Below are 23,069 nucleotides of genomic sequence, written 5' to 3'. Positions count from 1 at the left end.
TGATACAGTATATACAGTATACATCCACCCTAACCCCTATGAGCAGCACAACAGCCAGGGAACTGAGGACCCCTCTTACCTCTCACATGAGTGCAGCTTCATGAACTGTCCCCAATCTTGCACTTGTCCTAGATTCTCCTCCATGCTCTTTCCAAAAACAGCCCCACAACACAAGTGCAACCTGCCTGCTCCATCCTCCACCTCTCCTGAAGATGATAGATGCTACCAAGGTAACCAGGAGGAAATCTGAGCCTTCACACACTTTACTATATAAAGTCCACTTTATAGTCAAAAATTATCCCACCTCAACAAAAAAAAAAAAAATTATCCGGATAGGCAGAAAGGTTCCTTGCAGAAGACTCAAGACTTGTCCTGGGAATTCAGCAGTTTGAAAAAGTTGCCATCACCTTCCTTCAATGAAGAAAAAAAAAATGTGACTTGGAGATGGGGGAAGAAAATCCTGGAGCGGAGAGGGGGGGGAAGGGATGGGAGGTGGTGGAGGAGGAGGAGGAGGGTAGTGCTGTGATGTGACATACATATGGAATGAGCTTTGGAACAATGCTGTCAAAACAGCCAGTGCCTTCTCCACTGGTAGGCAGCTGCTTTCTGGACTGTGCGGGATAAAAGGAGTTGGGGGTAGAGCCCCCAGATTAAGCTTGGTGAGAACCCCAGCATCTCCGCACTTACTCCTTACAATTGGCCTTGGATTCCTTTACAAGAAAGACCCTAATCGCCCATTAGAGAAATCTGATGCCTTCAGGCTGTGGAACTACAAGTGCTGCACACTTAGCCAGCTCCTTGCCCTTCATTTGCCCTTAGTCTTTGGTTGGCACTTGTGGTTCTACGACAACAGTCTTCAGTTCCAAATAATTACAATTTTGTCGATAATTTTTGAAATAAAAATGACCCCAATTGTAGCAGATTTTTGGTAAATATAGACTACCTTCCCACGGAACGTATTTGCTGCGGACCTCCAGCAGCGGAGGTCCCGCAGTGACACCCACAGCGGCATTTATCACTGCAAGGTGCTGGGAAGCCACACACTTCACACCTTGGCATGGTGAGGGGTGAAAATGGCACCTATATCAGCAACATAAATAGACATGCCCGCAGCTCCTGTCAATTTCTGCTGCGGATATATTTCACAGCATACACATGCGATTTCTTAAAATCAAGTCCACTTTACTGGCACCTTAAGGCTGTGTTCACACGTTGCGCTTTTGCTGTGTTTTTTTTTCTGCAGGCAAAACTGCCTTTTTTGTTGAGTTTTTGCTGCGTATTCGCTGCATTTTTGTCAGGGTACGTTTGCCCAGAAAAAAAAAAATGATGCATCTTCCTGAGTTTTCTGCACTAAAAATGCAGCAAAACATTATGAAGTTTTTTGCTTCATTTTTGCACTTACCCATTGCTTTCTATGGGTGCAAAAACGCTGCAAAAACACTGAAAGAAGTGACATGCTGCAGGTTGCAAAAGCGCAGCAGTTTGCCAAATCAGTCAGGGAAAAAAAACATGTTTGTGCTTGAGACTTCTGAAATCTCACAGCTTTTTTTGGTACTGTAAAACACAGCTTAAAAGTTGCATAAAAAGCAGCAAAAAAGCAACGTGTGAACACAGCCTGAGCATATGTGCGCAGAAATTTCTGCACCATTTCTGCATCTCTCAGCAGTAAAAACGCTGCGGCAAAAAGGAGCAATTTTTTGGCCTTTTGTACTTGCATTTTTGGTGCAGATATTTCCCCTCATTAGTATGGGTGAAATTTGAAGCAAAACTGCTGAAAGAATTGTCTCAAATAAGCACCGTATGCATGAGACTTCAGGATTCTCATTCACTTTGCTGCTATCAGGAAACCCTTCAGGTTTTGTGACAAATCTGCACTGAAAAAAAACGCAACATGTGCACACTGCCTTAAACGCAATGGATTTTCCGCAAGAAAGTAATGTGTTTTCGTACCATGGGAACTCAGCCTTAGGTTATGTTCACGCTGTGTCTTTTTTTTGTCCTTTTTGGAGCAGAAAATGCAGCAAAAAGGCTGAAAAAAAGTGCTCATGAGAAAGAACATATTCTTTTGTTCGGGCTTTTGGGTTCATTTTAAACGTTTTAGGCTTTTTAAAAAACGGCAAGCGGTTAAAAAAAGTAACATGCTCTTCGGTTGTTTTCCACTGGAAACATTCTGAATGCGTAACATCCAAATACATGATTGTAAAAAAAACCCCGAGGGTTCGGTTGCTACAGAGGTATTGCATCTCACCCAGATGTGCGATATCTCACTTCCAGGTAAGGATGGAGTGTGGCTCAGGACCCTAACACCCACATGCACTACACCACATTTCCGGGGGACAGCTCGACGGTGCTCCCATTAGTTATGCAGGCACGAGTGAGCATGTCCCTGGCTGGTGTGGGGGGAGGGAACACCTAGAGAAGGGAACCCGGTAGTGTGTGCTTAGGGGAAGCAGATCCTGGGTGCACTTTGTACAGGAGTATAAGAGGGAGGGGCACCATCTTGAGAGAGTTCAGAGTGGAGAGAGGAGAAGCCAGAGAGCAGAGCTGCTTTATGGGCTCTGCTCCACAGGCAGGCCCTGTGAGGAGGCCTGAGTCTGGAGGAGGAAAGAAAGAGGAAGAGAAGCAGACTGGGCTCCAAGAAGGACAGAGGGGACCCCAGGGGTGTGGACTGGCTGGTAGCCACCACACGCCCGCCGCTACCCGAGTAGGGGGGTCAGGTCGAGAAGAAGGGAACCGGATCCCAAATTAGTGGAGGAGAGAAACTACCCTCAACTAAGAACCGGAGGCTGCGACATTACATGTGGAGCAGCCCCTCACCAAACCCGCTAGAAAGGCACCACATAGGACCTGGGAAACGCAGGCCAACGTTTGCCCACCAAGAAGGTCCGAGGCAGCTGGACATAAGCGTGGTCACTAGTGGGGTTGAAGACCAGAGACAGGAAACATAAAGGGGGGTCCTGCAAAGCACTCCAGAAAGACCTGGGAGTTAACCGAGCCCCTCACCTGGTGAGCACAGCGCGACACGGGCGGCCACCTCTGCAGCGGTGGCCTGGAGCAGTAACCGAGTAACCGTGAGTAAAGACCCTGAACTGCACCATCAGGACTCCGAGTTGTCTTTGCTGCGCTCGTGCACCACCATCAACCCCATCATCCGCACTAGCTGCCCTGAGGCCATACCCCTCCCGTTGGGGGTTATACCATCCCTGCTGCGCACATACCACCGGCCTCAGCGGACTGTTCTGCAGCGGCGGCCTTGTGACCGCAAATCAACGGGTGGCGTAGTCGACACACTCAAATAACATCTACTGCCATAGACTGCCAGCCACTCAGTTTGACTCCCTGGGCACGGACCGGGTCACCGCCACGAGACTACTACCCCCATCTGATCCGGATCCGGGTAAGCTCCCCCGTGCGCGCGATGCTGCGCGAAGCAGCAGGCCCAGGGGCGCGTCATATATATATATATATATATATATATATATATATATATATATATATATATATATATATATATATATATATATATATATATATATATATATATATATATATATATATATATACATACATTGACGCTGGTGAGAAATTACACCACACCACCAAATTGAAAACTGCACAATATACCAAAAATGGCCTTAAGGCTGTGTGCCCACGTAGCATTTTTCAAGCGTATATGCTGCGGAATTTCCGCAGCGTAAACGCTTGAAAAACGCATGTATATCCGCACCCCATGGTCCCCAATGGGATTCCGCAAGTTCTATGCACATGCTGCGGATTTTTCCGCAGCGTTTATGCCGCGTTAAAAAATCCGCAGCATGTCATTTAATTTTGCGTTTCCGCACGCGGAATTGCCTTTGTCCAATGCATAAAAAACGCAAGGCAATTCCGCATGTGGAAAACGCGTGATAAACGCGCGATAAACGCGTGCGGAATTCCGCATGCGTTTTTCCGGGAGAGGACTTGCATTTATGCAGCAGAAATTTTCTGCTTCATAAATGCAACGTGGGCACATAGCCTAATAGTGAAATTCCTTTCATCTGGCATCTGATAATCCTGCATAGGCGTATGGCAAGAATATCACGAGATGTGAGAATGTGCCGGGATTATCGGTGTAGTGTTGGATTATCTGGGGACGCTGGGATAATGCCAGGTATAAATCATTGTGACGTTAGCTCTCAGGGGAGCGTACACACACGACTACCTCAGACCAGGTCTGTTTGCTTTGATTTGCGGCTGACATAGCATTTATGTATACGGGTCACTGGAATTAAAGATGAGAGCACCATATCCACAACGTTCGGAGGTTCTTGTGAAATCCATGACATCGCTCCAGAAAGGGCCAAGTCAGTCTGACCGGTACAGAGTAACTACAGCCTAAAGCCTCATTTGGATATCAGTTTTTCACGTACGAGTTCTAGCTGTGTTTTTTCAGTAAAACAGCATATGCCCAATATAATCTATGGTGCAGTTCATATGTATTTGCTTCTTTGTCGACTGTGTCCTCCCCCTAAAAAATTGGGGAATAGGTCAAAGATCCTGCGCCTGAATAAGTCAAAGAGCTCCAGCGCATGCGCACTGCCCTAGTCAAGACAGAGAAGCACGCCTGCGCAGGAGCGCGATGCCAGGGACACTGGGTGGATGACGTAGGACGCGTCATCCACACAAAGCACAGAAGGAGGCGGCATCGAAAGAAGAAGGGAGGCACAAGACCAAGGACCAGAGACGTCCCTCGGACCCAACCGTCCCCCAGGTGAGTATAATAAAAGGTGTTTTTCTTTCTTCGGGGGCTTATATAAGTGTATTAGAATGCTGTATATGAGGGCTGAAAGGTGGTGGCCGTATCTCATATGGGACAAACCTGGCGACAGGTTCCCTTTAGTGTATCAGTCCAGAGTCTAGAATGTTTGGCCTACAGAAGGTTGCTGGAACCAGATATAATTGTAGGAAAGTCTGTGTTAAAATAGCCATAAGCAGCCTAGCAATGTCAGACTGTGCTCAATCTATATGCTATGGCTGCTACTGTTACTCTAAGGGCTTCTAAAGGGGAACCCTGAAATCTCATGGATACTTGATGAGACACCAAAAATGTGATGTCCTGGATTCCAGCAGTTCAGTACGATGGCGTTACATTGCATCGATGACTTCACAAATAAGTTCATGTGTACAGGAGGGAGACACATTTTTCACATTCTTCCGGGTATGGTGCCTGCTTGGAGCTGCTGTCCATTCAAGTTTATGTGTGAGGCGCTATGTTTATGGAGGGAACACATGTCTTGAAAAAACAGTTGCCCAAATGCGACTAACAGCTGACATTTTCTTATAAGCCCGATGGTAAATACGAGGAGCAGACATTAAAGGGGAGACTGAACAATTGGTCAACTGGAAGAAAAGTTCTAAAAAAACTTATTACGTTGGCATGTTGTGGTGGTACGTAGGTTGTCATTGCTACATTAAGGCTCTATTGGCTGGGTTATGAGGTTTTTGACAAACTACAACTTCCAGCATGCACTGGAAATAATGGTCCTGGTAGATAGTGCTGGCAACGAAGACACGGCTCGTACATAGTTTGGTCTTTTCCGTAGTAACATATGGATGTGTGTCACCCCAGGCCTGGATGCCATAAACAATAATCTGTGTCTGAGAGCAGGAAGGAGGTTCTCTGGTTAGGGACCATTAGCATGCAGCACCTCCTGTCCCAGGGCAGTAGGGGGAGCTGGCTGCCCTATAAAAGCTGGAACTGGGGCAGGGTTAGAGAGACCAGAACCCACTTCTGAAGTGTCCAGAAGGGTTGTCAGAGAAGAGGGACAGGTCAGCAGCAGCTGAGGAGTCCAGGAGGCAGAGGAGAAACTGCAAGCTAGGGACAGAGGCGACGAGAGCCGGTCCTGGCAGAGAACCAATCTAACCAGACATTGGGGTCCAAGGCTGCCCCGGGTTATCAAGCCCAGCAGCAGAGAACCAACCCACGAGGGATTTCAGGTCCCTTGGCCTAAGAAGCCTGGAGGCTCTGCCACACAGAGGGACCAGTACAGCAAGGAGCAAGCAACAGGTACCCAAGGCCCGAGTCGCAAGCCATACAGGTGAGAAGTACACGGCCAGCTCAGGGACGTGGGCTATTACACCACGAAAAGGGGGATAGTCAGAAAGAGCATAGAGAGAACGGTAGGCCTTCACACTCACCCTGACCAGTGGGGCTCGCCCGAATGCTCTCAGACACCCAGGCCCATTCCTAACCGGTACTGTTGGGTCATTAATAACAACTGTGAGTAAAAGACCCTGGACTGCATCATTGGACTCTGTGTGATTTCTGCTGCGCCTGCACCATCACCCCCAGCATCCACTTACACTGCCCTGAGGCTACACTCTTCCCGTGCAGAGTTATCCTATCCCTGTGCTGCACACCAACACCAGCCTCAGCGGTCTGCCCTGCAGCAGCGGTTATCTCTAACCTCAATCCACGGGTGGCGTAGTCGGACATTTAAAGCACTGATTGATAGACTGCCACAACTTGGTCTGACCACCCTGAGCCACGGGATCGGGTTGCCACTACTACCCCCATCAGCACCGTACACTAGAAGGCCCGATTCCGGGTACCCCACGGCCCAGGGGGCGAGTCAGATTCAAAACCTGGACGATAAACAAAACAGGAGAAGAATCAACGCCTTTGAAATGTGGTGCTGGAGAAGGATGTTTTCAATACCATGGATGGCAAGAAGAACAAACAAATTAATTTTGGAACAAATCAAGGCAGACATGTCACTCGAAGTAAGGATCACCAAGCTACGACTTGTCTACTTCGGACACATCATACGAAGAGAGCAATCACTGGAGAAGGACATCAAGGTCGGAAGAATAGAAGGAACAAGGCGAAGAGGAAGACCAGCAACCCGATGGTTTGATACTATCAAGCTAACGGAGGAGAAGACTCTGGTGGACCTATATAGGCTTCCACAAGATAGATCTTCCTACAAATCGTTCATCCATCAAGTCACCAATCATGGCTCGAGATCGAGCTGAAGGCCATTAATAATAATTATAATAATTTATAGTGCTAGAAATAAGTAATGACAGAACCATAACATAAAATATAAACATCATCGGATAGAGTATCACAAAATAATGTATTCATAAAATCTGGTAACTTCACTCTACATATCTTCGCATATGTTGAGCCAAAAATAAGGTGAAGAAAAAACACATCTTGTGACCCTGATGCGACTGCGGAAAAAGTTGGGTAAACTGGATCACAACTCCTAAAATGGAGTCTAGTTAATGAGCAAGAGATGTAAAGAATCAGATATGCCATTCTAAAATAAACTATTCATATATATATATATATATATATATATATATATATATATATATATATATATATATATATATATATATATATATATATATATAAAAAAAAAAGAAAATATTACATTTTCACACTGATCACTGGAGCATACATATGCTGACATTTCCTGTTTTCTGCAGCTCACTGTGGCTTTGCACTGTAGCCTGGGACAGAGTCAGCCGAGTCATCTTATTATAACAAGAGTGTGTAGGATTGGAATAGATTGTCTCATATTTATGAATAGGTAACATTGCAAAACAAGCAACTTTGCAACTTACCTCTAATTCAATATCCTCTCTGTTCTTAAGGGCTAATGGATTTTTAATTTCATAGTTTACTGCTCAATGTTAGGTTACCAGCTACCATATGCTATAGAGCTTGTAAAAATGCTAATTTGAAGCTGTCCAGATCACTGGAATCTGGCCAGCTTCAGTGCTCGGAGCAAATCTGATGCTGCAGAGGCAAAGTTACCTCTGCAAGAAGCACCAGACAGTGCACAGTTCAGGTCAATGGTGCAACCATTCCACTGGTCCGAATTGTCAAATATCAGTAGCACACCGCCCCCTAGCAAGCAGGAAGTCAGGAGGCCGGGGAGCAGCATACTCCTGAAGACAGAACATACGACAAACCCTTTAATATCTGCTTTACCTCCAACAAAAACAAAATCGGGAGGCAGGGGAGCAGCATACTCCTGAACACAGAACATACGACAAACCCTTTAATATCTGCTTTACCCCCAGCAAACGGAAAGTCAGGAGGCCGGGGAGCAGCATACTCCTGAAGACAGAACATACGACAAACCCTTTAATATCTGCTTTACCCCCAGCAAACAGAAAGTCAGGAGGCTGGGGAGCAGCATACTCCTGAAGACAGAACATACGACAAACCCTTTAATATCTGCTTTACTCCCAGCAAACAGGAATTTGGAAGCAAGAGGAGCAGTGTACTCCTGAAGACAAAACATACGACAAACCCTTTAGGCTACGTCCCCAAGATCAGGAAACAGCAGCGTTTTGGAAGCAGCATATTTTCTTGCTTCCAAAACGCTGCGTTCTAATCACGCAGGTAAATCTGCATATGTTCACTGAACCATGCGGATTTACCGCATGTAATGGATAGCTATGAGTGAAACTACGCACTAATTAACATGGTGTGACTCGTGAATCCGCACCGCGGGTGAATTTATGCAGCGTTAAATAGAAGCACAGTGGGCATGGGATTTCTATAAATCCCATCCACTGTGCTTGTAAAATAGAATGCAGCGTTTTGGACGCAGTGCAGGTATGCTGTGTCCAAAACGTTGGTATTCCTGATTGTGGGCACGTACCCTAAATATTTGCTCTACCCCCAGCATGCAGGAAGTTGGGGGCAGGGGAGCAGTGTACTACTGAAGACAGAAAATGAGATGAACCCTTTTATATCTGCTTTACCCCTAGCAAGCAGGAAATCAGGAGGCAGGGGAGCAGTGTACTCCTGAAGACACAACAAGGGACAAACCCTTTAATATCTGCTTTACCCCCAGCAAGCTGAAAGTCGGGGGACAGGGGAGCAGTGTACTCCTGAAGACAGAACATGGGACAAACCCTTTAATATCTGCTTTACCCCCAGCAAGCAGAAAGTCCACAGACAGGGGAGCAGTGTATTCCTGAAGACAGAACATGGGACAAATCCTTTAATATCTGCTTTAACCTCAGCAAGCAGGAAGTCCACAGACAGGGGAGCAGTATACTCCTGAAGACAGAACATGGGACAAACCCTTTAATATCTGCTGTACCTCCAGCAAGCTGAAAGTCCACAGACAGGGGAGCAGTGTATTCCTTAAGACAGAACATGGGACAAATCCTTTAATATCTGCTTTAACCTCAGCAAGCAGGAAGTCCACAGATAGTGGAGCAGTATACTCCTGAAGACAGAACATGGGTCAAATCCTTTAATATCTACTTTAACCTCAGCAAGCAGGAAGTCGGAAAGCAGAGGAGTAGTGTACTCCCGGAGACAGAACATGGGATAAACCCTTTAATATATACTCTACCCCCAGCAAGCAGGAAGTTGGGAGGCAGGGGAGCAGTGTACCCTTGAAGACAGAACATGGGACAAACCCTTTAATATATACTCTACCCCCAGCAAGCAGAAAGTTGGGAGGCAGAGGAGCAGTGTATTCCTGAAGGCAGAGCATGGGACAAACCCTTTAATAGCTTCTTTACTATACTGCTGCAGTTTACAAAAAGCAGATGGGTAGCACTACACACACAGGTAAGTCTCTGTAAGCAGCTCCTCTGCTAATGCTTGGTCTCTGGGTAAGGAGTCCCAATAAAGGGATTTCCAACTAATAAATCAAGCTGCTATGTTACTGCCATCAGAGATCAGAACTTTGGGGGACTGTGCATCATGCACGGTTCAATGCAACCCTCCGAGTACAGTTTTTGTGCATGCCCATAAAAACAAGTGGGCAAAATGCATAAGATGAGCAGGAGATGTGCAACCAGTTCCACCAAAAAAAAAGTATCAAAAATAATAAATATCTAAAAAAAATTATCTAAATTAATATTTAAAAAAAGGTTACTTTATATTTTCAATATTTTTGCTTCCAGCACAGGGCATGTTATAAAGGGATCACAGATCCGTATCTCATCTACAGGAGCTTTCTTCCTATTACAATACATTAGCAGTCTGCTCTCTAGGGCACTGGGCTTTCCATGCACCAAACCAATCTGAAGGACCTGGCATCATTAAACAAAACCTATTGGCTTTTTAATAAATCAGCCGTGTTTCTTCTGGACTCGAGCAATCAGGGAAATATTACCTGCTATCCTGATCCCAGTGTGTGAAGGAAAACCTGGTCACTATCATTAGATATGCTCATTGTTCCTTACACTCATTGCCTTCTAATCAAATAACGTATTGCCATACATTTACCCATACCCAATTCATCAAGGTCTTTAATATACACAGGGTGACCACAATAAGCAGAAAGGGCAATCAATATGCCTTGCCGCTGGCCTGGGATTAATGGCTGCGACTCCCTGATCAATAATTCACAGGGAGCAGAACAAGCGCACCGGGCGGCAGCACAATGTAGGGGTTGTTTATTGCATGTCTAGGATCAGATCTAAGTTGCTGTGCATTGTACAACTAAAATGGTAGTTCCCCTTTAAATAAAAAAAACACACTTGCAAAGTCCCTGAATCCTCCATCAGAATTTTGGAAAATTGTGTGCCAAAAAAATATGGCCACCATTGCAGCTCAATTTGGATAAGAATTATCAGAAAATTTCAGAAACATTTTGTTTTTAATAATCTTTTATTCAATTTTAAGTTTAGGAAGTGCAGAAATGATTTGCTGCTACATGTAAACCATCACCAAGCTGCTGTTGACAGATCTATAATTCTAAATGAAGCCGTAGACCTATGTAGTGTAGGTAAAAATCTACACCTATATGAAAACCATCACCAAGCTGCTGTTGACAGATCTACAATTCTAAATGAAGATTTATACCTATGTTGTTTCGGTAATATCTACACATATATGGAAACCATCACCAAGCTGCTGTTGACAGATCTACAAGTCTAAATTAAGCTGTAGACCTATGTAGTGTAGGTAAAATCTACATCTATATTTAAACCATCAACAAACTGCTGTCAAAAGATCTGAATATATTTTAAACATTTTAAATGCATAATTGTGCACTTTTGAACGTAGGCTATAAACCTTTCACAGTTTCAATGATCTTTCAGGATTTTTTTTTCCAGCGTAGGCTATAGAAAGTTTGTTGCTGTTGTTTGGAAGCCCTCAACAAGATGCAGTTGACAGATGTAAAATTATTGTATTTTGAAACCATAATGGTATGCTGCTTTGGGTCTGACATGGGTTTTCCTGACACTGTTCAGTATATACAGTACAGACCAAAAGTTTGGACACACCTTCTCATTTAATGATTTTTCTGTGTTTTCATGACTATGAAAATTGTACATTCACACTGAAGGCATCAAAACTATGAATTAACACATGTGGAATTATATACTTAACAAAAAAGTGTGAAACAACTGAAAATATTCTAGGTTCTTCAAAGTAGCCACCTTTTGCTTTGATGCCTGCTTTGCACACTCTTGGCATTCTCTTGATGAGCTCCAAGAGGTAGTCACCGGAAATGGCTTTCACTTCACAGGTGTGCCCTGTCAGGTTTAATAAGTGGGATTTCTTGCCTTATAAATGGGGTTGGGACCATCAGTTGTATTGTGCAGAACTCTGGTGGATACACAGCTGATAGTCCTACTGAATAGACTGTTAGAATTTGTATTATGGCAAGAAAAAAGTCAGCTAAGTAAAGAAAAACGAGTGGCCATCATTACTTTAAGAAATGAAGGTCAGTCAGTGCGAAAAATTGGGAAAACTTTGAAAGTGTCCCCAAGTGCAGTTGCAAAAACCATCAAGCACTACAAAGAAACTGGCTCACATGAGGACCGCCCCAGGAAAGGAAGACCAAGAGTCACCTCTGCTTCTGAGGATAAGTTTATCCGAGTCACCAGCCTCAGAAATCGCAGGTTAACAGCAGCTCAGATTAGAGACCAGGTCAATGCCACACAGAGTTCTAGCAGCAGACACATCTCTTCAACAACTGTTAAGAGGAGACTTTGTGCAGCAGGCCTTCATGGTAAAATAGCTGCTAGGAACCACTGCTAAGGACAGGCAACAAGCAGAAGAGACTTGCTTGGGCTAAAGAACACAAGGAATGGACATTAGACCAGTGGAAATCTGTGCTTTGGTCTGATGAGTCCAAATTTGAGATCTTTGGTTCCAACCACCGTGTCTTTGTGCGACGCAGAAAAGGTGAACGGATGGACTCTACATGACTGGTTCCCACCGTGAAGCATGGAGGAGGACTTGTGATGGTGTGGGTGTTAGAACCCTCCTGTTAGTTTTTTCTATCTTGTGTTTTGCGGTCACGTGACCATCTGCCTATATATTCCAGCTTCGCCCTTCTGGCTTTGCTGGACTTCAGTGTTGTTTGACTGTTTTGCTAGCCTGGTGCTTCGGTGCCTATCTCTGTCAGTTTCTTGGTCCTATTGGACCTCTAGTACTTTTTGTCAGTTTATCTTTTTGTTCTGCAACAACTTCTGTTTAGGAGGTGTCCCATTTTTGTCCCAGTCCTTAGTACTTGTAAGGACTCCTCCCTTATTTCTATAGGTCTTCGTTCAGACTAGCAGAGGACAAAGGCGGGTCTGTTCACAAGGAACAGGTAGCCAGCTACATCGTAGGGATTCAGCTTAGTCTTACTGTAGGGACAGCTTTCCCCTATCTTTCCTTAGTTCTTGTTGCAGATCATTCGGGGATCAGTATGGTTTCCATCCAGGAGTTGGCTCAACGCCTGCAGGGATTGTCTCTGGAGGTGGCCGAGCTTCAGCAGCATGTGAGTAGCTGTTCTGGAGCGCATTTTGTCGAATCCAAGGTAGGACTGCCTGATGTTTTTTTTGGTAAACAGCAAGATTTTTTTTCCTTTAAAAATGCTTGTTTGTTATATTTTCGTTTGAGACCAAGATCCTCTGGGAATGAATCACAGCGCATTGGTTTTATTATGTCACTTATTGCACACACTTCAGGAGATGGGCTTCAGAAGTTAAATGGAATGATTCTGCGCTGAAATGTTTATTTCTTGCTGGTCTGAGTGAAAGGGTTAAGGATTTGCTAATTGCATTCCCTGCACCTGAGACTCTGCAGGAAGCTATGCAGTTAGCTGTTCGTGTGGACAGGAGACTGAGGTCCAAGGTGAATGATGTAAAAACTCCTGTAACGTCAGGTCCTAGTTCCCAGAAATTCTGCTCTGACAGCGGAGAACCAATGGAGGTGGGGGCAATGTCACTCCGCTCTGAGGAAAGAGACCGGAGATTCGCCGAGGGTTTATGTCTTTATTGTGGTAAAGCTGACCATTTGATTAAGTATTGTGAGCATCGTTTAAGTAAAGAAAAAAAAAGGTCAGTTACGCCCGTATAGCTTGTTTACGCTCTGCAGGAGTATTTCTTTCTGGGAGTACTACTTTGCAGGGAGATTTGACTGAATTTCAGGTATTTGTGGATTGTGGTTCAACACTTAATGTGATTGATAAAGGGTTTTTGGAAAACCTTAAATTGAAATCCAAACCTTTGTCATCACCTATTTCTGTGGTTGCAATTGATAACACTCCTTTGAAATGTATTACTCACAAGACTGCTGCATTTTCCCTCACTATCAATGGAGTTCACCAAGAAATTTTGGACTTGGTTGTTTTGGATAATTTGCCCTCTCCAGTTGTTCTAGGATTGCCTTGGTTAAAACTGCACAATCCTTTATTGGACTGGTCTACTAATGTGATTAAGTCTTGGAGTCCGAAGTGCTATGATAAATGTTGTAATGGTCACATTGCGGCTGTGGAAAAAGGGGAATTACCGGTACCTATTCAGGATTTTTGGAGGGTTTTTTCAGAGGAGGAGTCGCAAGTTTTACCGCCTCATAGGGATTATGATTGCACCATTGAGTTTGTTCCAGGTGCTACTCTTCCCAAAAGTCGCTTGTTTAATCTGACTATCCCTGAAAGAAAGGCTTTGGAGGAGTACATAGAGACTAGCCTGGCTGCTGGTCACATTAGACCTTCTAAGTCGCCTGTGGCAGTTGGATTCTTCTTTGTTAAAAAAAGGACGGCGGTTTACGTCCATGTCTGGATTTTCGTGAAATTAATAAGACCGTACCCAATTCCTACCCATTGCCGTTAATTCCTGACTTGTTTAACCAGTTAGTGGGAGCCAAGTGGTTCTCCAAAATTGATCTCCGGGGGGGGCATACAATTTGTTACAAATAAGGGAGGGGTCCCTACAAGTACTAAGGACTGGGACAAAAATGGGACACCTCCTAAACAGAAGTTGTTGCAGAACAAAAAGACAAACTGAAAAAAAGTACTAGAGGTCCAAGAGGACCAAGAAACTGACAGAGAAAGGCACCGAAGCACCAGGCTAGCAAAACAGTCAAACACCACTGAAGTCCAGCAAAGCCAGAAGGGCGGAGCTGGAATATATAGGCAGATGGTCATGTGACTGCAAAACACAAGATAGAAAAAACTAACAGGAGGGTTCTAACAGTGGGGGTGCTTTGCTGGTGACACTGTTGGGGATTTATTCAAAATTGAAGGCATACTGAACCAGCATGGCTACCACAGCATCTTGCAGCGGCATGCTATTCCATGCGGTTTGCGTTTAGTTGGACCATCATTTATTTTTCAACAGGACAATGACCCCAAACACACCTCCAGGCTGTGTAAGGGCTATTTGACCAAGACGGAGAGTGATGGGGTGCTACGCCAGATGACTTGGCCTCCACAGTCACCAGACCTGAACCCAATCGAGATGGTTTGGGGTGAGCTGGACCGCAGAGTGAAGGCAAAAGGGCCAACAAGTGCTAAGCATCTCTGGGAACTCCTTCAAGATGGTTGGAAGACCATTTCTGGTGACTACCTCTTGAAGCTCATCAAGAGATTGACAAGAGTGTGCAAAGCAGTCATCAAAGCAAAAGGTGGCTACTTTGAAGAACCTAGAATATAAGACATATTTTCAGTTGTTTCACACTTTTTTGTTAAGTATATAATTCCTCATGTGTTAATTCATAGTTTTGATGCCTTCAGTGTGAATGTACAATTTTCATAGTCATGAAAATACAGAAAAATCATTAAATGAGAAGGTGTGTCCAAACTTTTGGTCTGTACTGTATTAATCTATGTAGTATAGGCAAAATCTACTTATATTTGGAAACCACCAGCAAGCTGCTGGTTACAGATCTGCAAATCTTATTAAGATTTTGAATGCATAATTATGTACTTTTGGACGTAGGCAAAAGTTTCAATGATCTTTCAGGATAATTTTTGTCTGTGCGGAGTAGAGAAAGTTTACTGCCATTTGGAAACCCTCAGCAAGCTGTTGTTGACAAATGTACAATTCTTGTATTTTGAAACCATAATGATGTGCTGCTGCAAACAGGCTCTGGGTGTGACATGGGTTTTCTGACATTTTCTACTACATATTAATCTTTGTAGTGTAGGCAGAATATATTTTTATATGGAAACCATCAACAAGCTGCAGTTGACAGATTTGCAAATCTGATTAAGATTTTGAATGCATAATGGTATATTTTTGGAAGTAGGCTATATACTTTTCATAGTTTCAATTATCTTTCAGGATAATTTTTGTCTATGTAAAGAAGAAAAAGTCTGCTGCCAACTGAAAACCCTCAAACAAGCTGCTGTTGACAGATATACAATTATTGTTTCTTGAAACCTTAATGGTGTTCTGCTGTGGGTCCGACATGGGTTTTCCTGACATTTTCCAGTACAAATTAATCTATGTAGTGTAGGCAAAAACTATTCCTCTTTGGAAACCACCAACCAGCTGCTGTTGACAGATCTGGAATTTTTATAGATTTTTTTTGTAATGGATTATAGTTTGCTGGTGTAAAAATACTGTAAACCTTTCACAGTTTAATTTATCTTTCAGGATATTTTTTGTCTGTGCAGTTTAGTGAAAGACAATTGTTCTTTGGAAACCCTCAGCAAGCTGCTGACAAATGTACAATTCTTGAAATCGATTTTGAAATCCTAATGCTGTGCTGTTGCAAACAGGCTGAGGATTGCCATATTCTTACATATCAGCCTACCTTGTGTAGACAACATATTCAGAGGTTGACAGTGGTGCCCGTATGCATCTATTATTACTTTTGAAGAATATTTTCAGTAAATGTAAAAATGATGTATTATTCTTTACTTCAAAAGTTTTATGTTTGTGAAGTGTATAAATTAAATTTTGCTATGTGTAAACCATCAAAAAGCTACTGTTGGCAGACCTAGAATTCTATATTTGCTAGTACATATCTGTCAATGTAGTATAGGCAAAGTCTGTTGCTATTTGGAAACCATAAACAAGCTGCTGTTGACAGATCCACAATTCTTATGGTGTGTTTCTGAATACATAATGTTGTGCTGCTGTAAATAAGCTGTCGGTCTGACAGTTTAAATTATTTTTTCTGTACATTTTCAGTCTGTGCAATATACAGAAAGTGTGTTGCTGTTTGGAAACCATCAAAAAGCTACGGGTGATAGATCTATAATTCTTATTGTCTGCTTTCAATTCATAATAGTGTGCTGCTGCAAATTTGATGCGCCGTGACATAGTTTTCCTTTATTTTTCAGTGCATATCAGTATATGTAGCTTAAGCACAGTCTGTTGCTACTTGGAAACCCCCAACAAGCTGCTGTTGACAGATCTACAATTCTTATTGTGGGATTTTTATTACCAATGGGTTGATATAAATAGGTTTTGAGTCTGACAGATATTTATGTTTTTTCCAGTACATTTTCAGTCTATAGATAAAACATTTTGCTATCTGGAAACCATTAACAAGCTGCTCTTGACTGATCTATATTTTTATTATGTGCTTTTACTGTGCACTGCCATTAAAAATCACACAATAAACATTGATTTATAGTCAGCAAATGTAACAATTTTAGTTATTTTGCATTCATTTTTAGACTATATGGTCTAGAAAAAAGTACATTGAAAGCATCAACAAACTGCTGTTGGCAGATCTTCTCTTTTCATATTTTGTGTTCTTGGACAAAACCATGATCCCTAATAAAATCTCTAATAAAATCCAGGACACAGTATTAGCAAACTAAAAATGAGTGTGATAGTAGGTGGTAGCCACCTCCTTGTGATGGCCACTAAATGACCTGAATCTCTGCTGTCAGATGGGGCTGACATTTTTATTGTCAGTGCAGATGGAGAGGACTCAGGTGCAGAAATCTTCCAGAAGAAGTGAAATCTTCCAGCGCACTTTATAATCCTCATAAATCAGTCCGCGTCCAATTCTGGGCAGAACACAGAGGTTTAATAATGTAACATGTGCTGATTTATGGCCAGAGCCTACGACAGAAGTAACATACAGGACGGTAAATCACGCGCCCGCCTCTCTTTATACCATATGAATTAAATGTAACTTTCTCTTTAAGTCTGATAATATGGCGGGGCTAGTAGGATGAGATATAAGATGAGAATGCATGGTAATAGTTGTATGTGGGGGAATTGTTATAGAAGCAGTTTCCTACTGGTTTCATAACCTGTATTATATGAAACCCAAACAGGAAAACAAAGACGAATGTATCAAATATCTCTCACAAAGCGCAACATTATTAGCCCGGCTCAACAGATTATAGATGCAATATGGAGTGAAATTAAATGCAGACAAGTCAGGACAGAACACAGATCCAGAAGATCCAGGGAGTGAATCTCATACTTGGAGGTCTCAGCCACCACAAGTTATACCCCGAAGCTGCACTAGGTGCAACCCCAGAAGATCCAGGGAACAAATCTCATACTGTCACGCACAGTGTGGGAAAGACTAAGTACAACACAAAGGGATGAGGGAAAGGAAGTCTAGACACTAGGGAAAGGGGGAGTGGAGACCCCTAGGCAGATCTAATGACACTCTGCCTACCTTACCATCCCTATATTGGTTCCACACCAATCGCCGAGCAGGAAACCTAAGCCCTGTATATCCCTAGAGCTAGGCACTAGCTAGGGAGGAGGGTGAGCTCTGGTCAGTCCCCACTATAAACTAAAGACAAGGGAGACAAAGGAGGGAAACTTAGCTTGAGCAGACACCAGAGGGATAACACCAAACGATCTCGAAAGGCACCAGAGAGGAAGCTAGCCAACTGCTATAGCTCCAAGCCTTCACAAGGGAAAATGAGAATATCACCGGCGACTCCCTGAAGCAGACTGAGAATTTATAAACACCCAGAGCTGGGTGTGTTAATCAGAGCAGGAGGGGGGTTGCCGCTGGGTCCAAAAGTCAGAAGGATTAAGGTGTCTGCAATGCCAAACGAAGTGACCTTCTGCAGCCAGATGCAGAGCAACTGTCTATCACATCTGACACACCCGTGACACTTACATGGAGGTCTCAGTCACCACTAGTTATGCCCCAAGCTTCACTGGGTGCGACCCCCTGCCTCCTCCTAGATATACTGCAAGATGGAAGAATCCAAGGCGCCCAATCTGTCTGTCTCATATCTATGTGTCTCATATCTATCTATCCATCCATCCATCAATTTCATATCTATCTCATATCTATCCATCCATCCAGCTACCTAAATAGGAAAACAGGAGTAGCACCAAGACAATATTGGTGCAGAGCCTCCCTGGCAAAAACCATACCATCCAGACAAAAAAACAATGAATGGAGTCAGCACATCAAAAAAGTATGACAAAAAACCTGTGATTTATTAGCCCATAATGGCTGGCAACATTTTGGTTCTAAAGTGTGAACCTTCCTTAAGCAGTGATAAGATGCAAATGCCGTACATTAAAGGCAAGACAATTAAACAAGTGATTGTATAGCAATTACAAATACCGTATTTTTCGGACCATAAGACGCACTTTTTTCCTCCAAAATTTTGGAGGAAAATGGGGGGTGTGTCTTATGGTCCGAATGTTGGGGGGGGGGTGTATATTTGTGTGTGGTGTGGGGAGAGCGGTATCGGTGGAGGAGCGGGGCACAGGAGGCAGCAGCCGCCTACTGCAGCATACACTGTCCCCGCTGCTGAAGAAAATTAATATTCACTGCTCCCCACCATGAGGGGTGCCATGCATACAAGGACAGGGATGAGGGGTGCCATTCATACCAGGATAGGGATGATGGGTGCCATGCATACCAGGACAGGGATTAGGGGTGCCATGCATACCAGGACAGGGATAATGGGTGCCATGCATACCAGGACAGGGATTAGGGGTGCCTGAATACCAGGACAGGGATGAGGGGTGCCATACATACCAGGACAGGGATAAGGGGTGCCATGCATACCAGTACAGGGATTAGGGGTGCCATGCATACCAGGACAGGGATGAGGGGTGCCATGCATACCAGGACAGGGATGAGGGGTGCCATGCATACCAGGGCAGGGATGATGGGTGCCATGCATACCAGGATAGGTATGAGGGGTGCCATGCATACCAGGATAAGGATGAGGGGTGCCATGCATTCCAGGATGGAGGGGGGGACCACATATAAAATTGCATCTTGACCACTTTTTTTGCTTAAATTTTTATTTTTTTATTTTCCTCCTCTAAAACCTAGGTGCGTCTTATGGTCTGAAAAATACGGTATATAAAAATGTTCAAATGCAGTCAGTATACAGTTTTTAGATAAATAGCCATATACATACTGTACAATAAGGTACCTGTAAGTGAATAAATCAAGTAATATAACATCATAATGTGCAATAAAGTGCAATAGTGCATCATAGTTTATTGTGTGAGTCATCCAAATTTAATTTAATTACTGAAATTTTCTACACCTGTACTTTATATAGAGTAAGGAATCATTATAGTGTACCTGTGTACTGCGTTCTAATTAAACAAATGCACATTACAGAGTAAAGAACCAGGTGTATAGAGCATCTTTGCATATGTGCGATAGAGAGATGAGGAAGCAGGGTGAAACGCGCGTGGGGGCTTGTGACACTCTGGTCAGGTGATCCTTTAATATAGGTATGTAACTATTTACCTTTATTTGACACGTACTTTGATATGGATCATTTGGATTATTTCATTACAGTGTTTTCTTATATGCTGCTGCATAGCTGATACATTGACTCTTTACTTTAAATAGACTGGAATATATGTTTCATATTGGTGGCCTTATTACTATAATTTACATTTATGACTATCATATATTGTCTCGTGTATCATACCAGCTGTTAATAGTATACTTTAAACCATTGCATGTATTTGCTTTGAACATTTATATTGATGCCAACCACCATACTTATATGCGTAGTATTTACAGTATACTATAATATTTGAGTCATAGGTCCGTATGCATTATACTTATCATGATAATATTGTGTCTTGGGCTTACCTTGCCTTTTAATTGTGTTTTGAATTTTTTAATAATATTACTGAATTTTATTTTAATTGGAGTATCATTACACCTATTTATCCCTTTGGGATGATGTTTTTGCTATTCAGTTGATTGTGTGCGCATCCTCATTATTTGGTTTAATGAATTTCTTGTCCACTTTTATTTTTCTATCGCTACCTAATATCTATCTATCTATCTATCTATCTATCTATCTATCTATCTATCTATCTATCTGTGTCACCCTACCTGGATGCCACAAGTGTAATAAAGCTGTGTCTGAGAGCAAGGGGGAGGTTCTCTGGTCAGGGGAACATTAGCATGCAATGCCTCCTGTCTCAGGCCAGTAGGGGGAGCAGGCTGCCCCTATAAAAGCTGGTACTGAGGGCAGGGTTAGAGAGAACTGGATTGCCTGTCTCAGCTTTGAGATGTGTCCCAGAGTGGAGCAGGGACAGAAAGTTGATTGCACCTAAGAGGAAGTGTGGCAGTAGGAGAGAGCCACCAGCCAGAGACAAGAGGCGAAGAGAGCCTGTCTTGGCAGAGAAAAGACTTAATTTTACCAGACTTTGGTGTCTGAGGCTGGAAGGATTCCACATCCCCCAGCAGAGAACCAGCCCGCAAGGGACTGTACATTCCTTGGCCTAAGAAGCCTGGAGGCCCTGCCACAACCGAAGGGACCAGTAAAGCCGTACAAGGCTGGGAGCAGAAAGGAACCCACGTCGCAGGCCATACAGGCGAGAAAGCACGGAAGCTCGGAAACGTGGGCTGTTACCCTATAACGAGGAGATAGCCAGAAGGAGCGCAGAAAGCACGGTAGGCCTACACCCTCACCCTGACCAGGGCCAATTTCCCCGTTGCTCTCAGACATCCAGGTCCCCTCCTAGCTGGGACTGTTTGTGGGTCAGTTTACCTGTTCAAGTAAAGACCCTGGACTGCAACCTGTTGTCTGTGTGCTCCTTGCTCCTCCAGCACTATCATCACTGGGACTCTCACTACCATCACTCCCACCATCCACTATACTGCCCTGGGGCCGCACTCTTCCCGTGGGGAGTCACACTACCATAGCTGCACATCTCATCAGCCCCAGCGGTCTGCATGCAGCGGCGGTTCCTAATAACCGCAAATCCACGGGTGGCGTAGTCGGACATAATCAATATAACGGACTACCACTGACCTGACCACCCTGAGCCACGGAACCGGGTTGCCACTACTACCCCCATCGTCCCCTATTGCCCGGATCCGAGTGCCCCACGGCCCAGGGGGCGAGTCAGCTTTGGCGTAGTCGGCAGGATTTCGTGCCCGCAACCACCGGGTACTGCGTGCCTGAAAAAGACTGTTGTAAACTTACCTGTGGAGAAGTTTCCCGCCGTCCGGAGTCGTTTCCCGCCGTCCGGAGCCGATTCCCGCCATCAGACGCCATCTTGGACCGTTTCCCGCCGTCTTCTGCCGTCTTCCCGCCATCGGACGCCATCTTCAGGACGCCGCGCGGGAAGAAGAGGGGCGTGGACGTCAAAACCGCGCGAGATCCGAAGCTCCGCCCCACGCACCGACGCTGCGCAAGGTCCTGGAAGGGAGAGAGAGCGACGCTGACGTCATCGGAGTGCGACGCCAGGTCCTCGTCCAGAGCAGCAGCGGAGCCGCGGCCTACAGAAGAGGATCGTCGGAAGGTAGGCCACACTTCACTAGGGGGGGAGGAAGATGTCGGACACAGAGGCGCCCACTACCACCAACGCAGCTGCAGCAGCGGTGATGCCCTTTTCCCTGCCTTACATCCCTGGAGTGGCCTGGCTGCCCAAATACTCAGGGGAGCCCCATGCCCTAACTGACTTCAAGGAAAGGCTATACAGTTTGTTCCACGTTTACACCCTGACAGAGGAACAGAAGGTCAGCATATTAACAGGGCAGTTAACTGGCGCAGCCCAAAGGGAGGTAAAGTCATGGCCCACTGAGGAGAAAAGGACTGTGAAGGGTATTCTGGCCCGGCTGCGGGGTACCTTTGATACACGTACCTCCGCTGAAATTAAAATGAGGTTCTATGGATGTAAGCAGCGGGCACAGGACAGCATCAGAGACTATGCCCTAAATCTGCAGGAAGCCTTGAGGGCTATTCAACAAACTGACCCTGGCAGTGTGCAGGAAACCGATAAGCTGCTAACAGAACAATTCATAGAGGGTCTGCTGTCCAGCGCCCACAGGGCCCAGCTGCGCCTCATGTTCTTCCAGAACCCCGACCTGACCTTTGCCCAATTTAAGGACAGGGCCATAAGGGTGCTCCGTGAATCTGCAACCAGTGGCGCTATAAACCCCCGGCGCCCTGCTATCACCTACCACCAGGAGGCGGCGCCCTCCTCTATGGACTCCGTGGAGGCTGATGCACAGGCCCTGAACCAAGCCCCGTCGAAAGGCCTGCACCACCAAGTCCAGGAGCTGACCAGGAGCGTCGGGGCGTTGACCAGGACCGTCCAGGCGTTGCAAGTGGACCCGTCAAGACCCATCAAGCTGGCTTCAAGTCCGGAGGATGTCCCGTGGCGTCGACAGAGGAGGATCCCGTCGTTCCGAGGGAGGCCCACAGACCGCTACGCAGAGGATGGACAGCCCATTTGCCGTCGATGCAACCAGCCCGGACACATTTCCAGGTACTGTAATTTAAACGGGTCCAACCTGGGGCAGAGGGCCGACCCCCAGGCATAAGATCACTAGGCCCTTATAATTGGCGTGATAAGTACGTTGGGGGGCGCCCGGTTTTACCCGTGGTGCTGGACGGTATCCCCATGAGCGCCTTGCTGGATACTGGGTCGCAAGTAAC

The 23,069-nt window shown here is 44.8% G+C and overlaps 1 protein-coding gene across 7 annotated transcripts in view; it reads right to left on the bottom strand.

Moving 5' to 3' along the window:
• FAT3 (FAT atypical cadherin 3) overlaps positions 1-23,069 on the bottom strand; it is a 735,917-nt gene that overhangs the window by 555,465 nt on the left and 157,383 nt on the right. For 5 of the 7 annotated variants that reach the window (XM_073662061.1, XM_073662063.1, XM_073662066.1 and 2 more), the window contains exon 1: positions 80-426. The exons of the other annotated variants lie outside the window; for them this stretch is intronic. In XM_073662061.1, the coding sequence (XP_073518162.1) occupies positions 80-144 (65 nt within the window). In that variant the 5' untranslated portion in view covers positions 145-426. Of the gene's footprint in view, positions 1-79; positions 427-23,069 lie in introns of those variants that run through there. 7 annotated transcript variants of the gene reach the window in all.

This window comes from Phyllobates terribilis, unplaced genomic scaffold, assembly GCF_046119375.1.
Source record: "Phyllobates terribilis strain yellow unplaced genomic scaffold, ASM4611937v1 Scaffold_2__4_contigs__length_985480577, whole genome shotgun sequence".
Taxonomy (NCBI): domain Eukaryota; kingdom Metazoa; phylum Chordata; class Amphibia; order Anura; family Dendrobatidae; genus Phyllobates; species Phyllobates terribilis.
The sequence above is the reverse complement of the archived record's forward strand: the minus strand, read 5'-3'. Positions and strand labels throughout refer to the sequence as shown.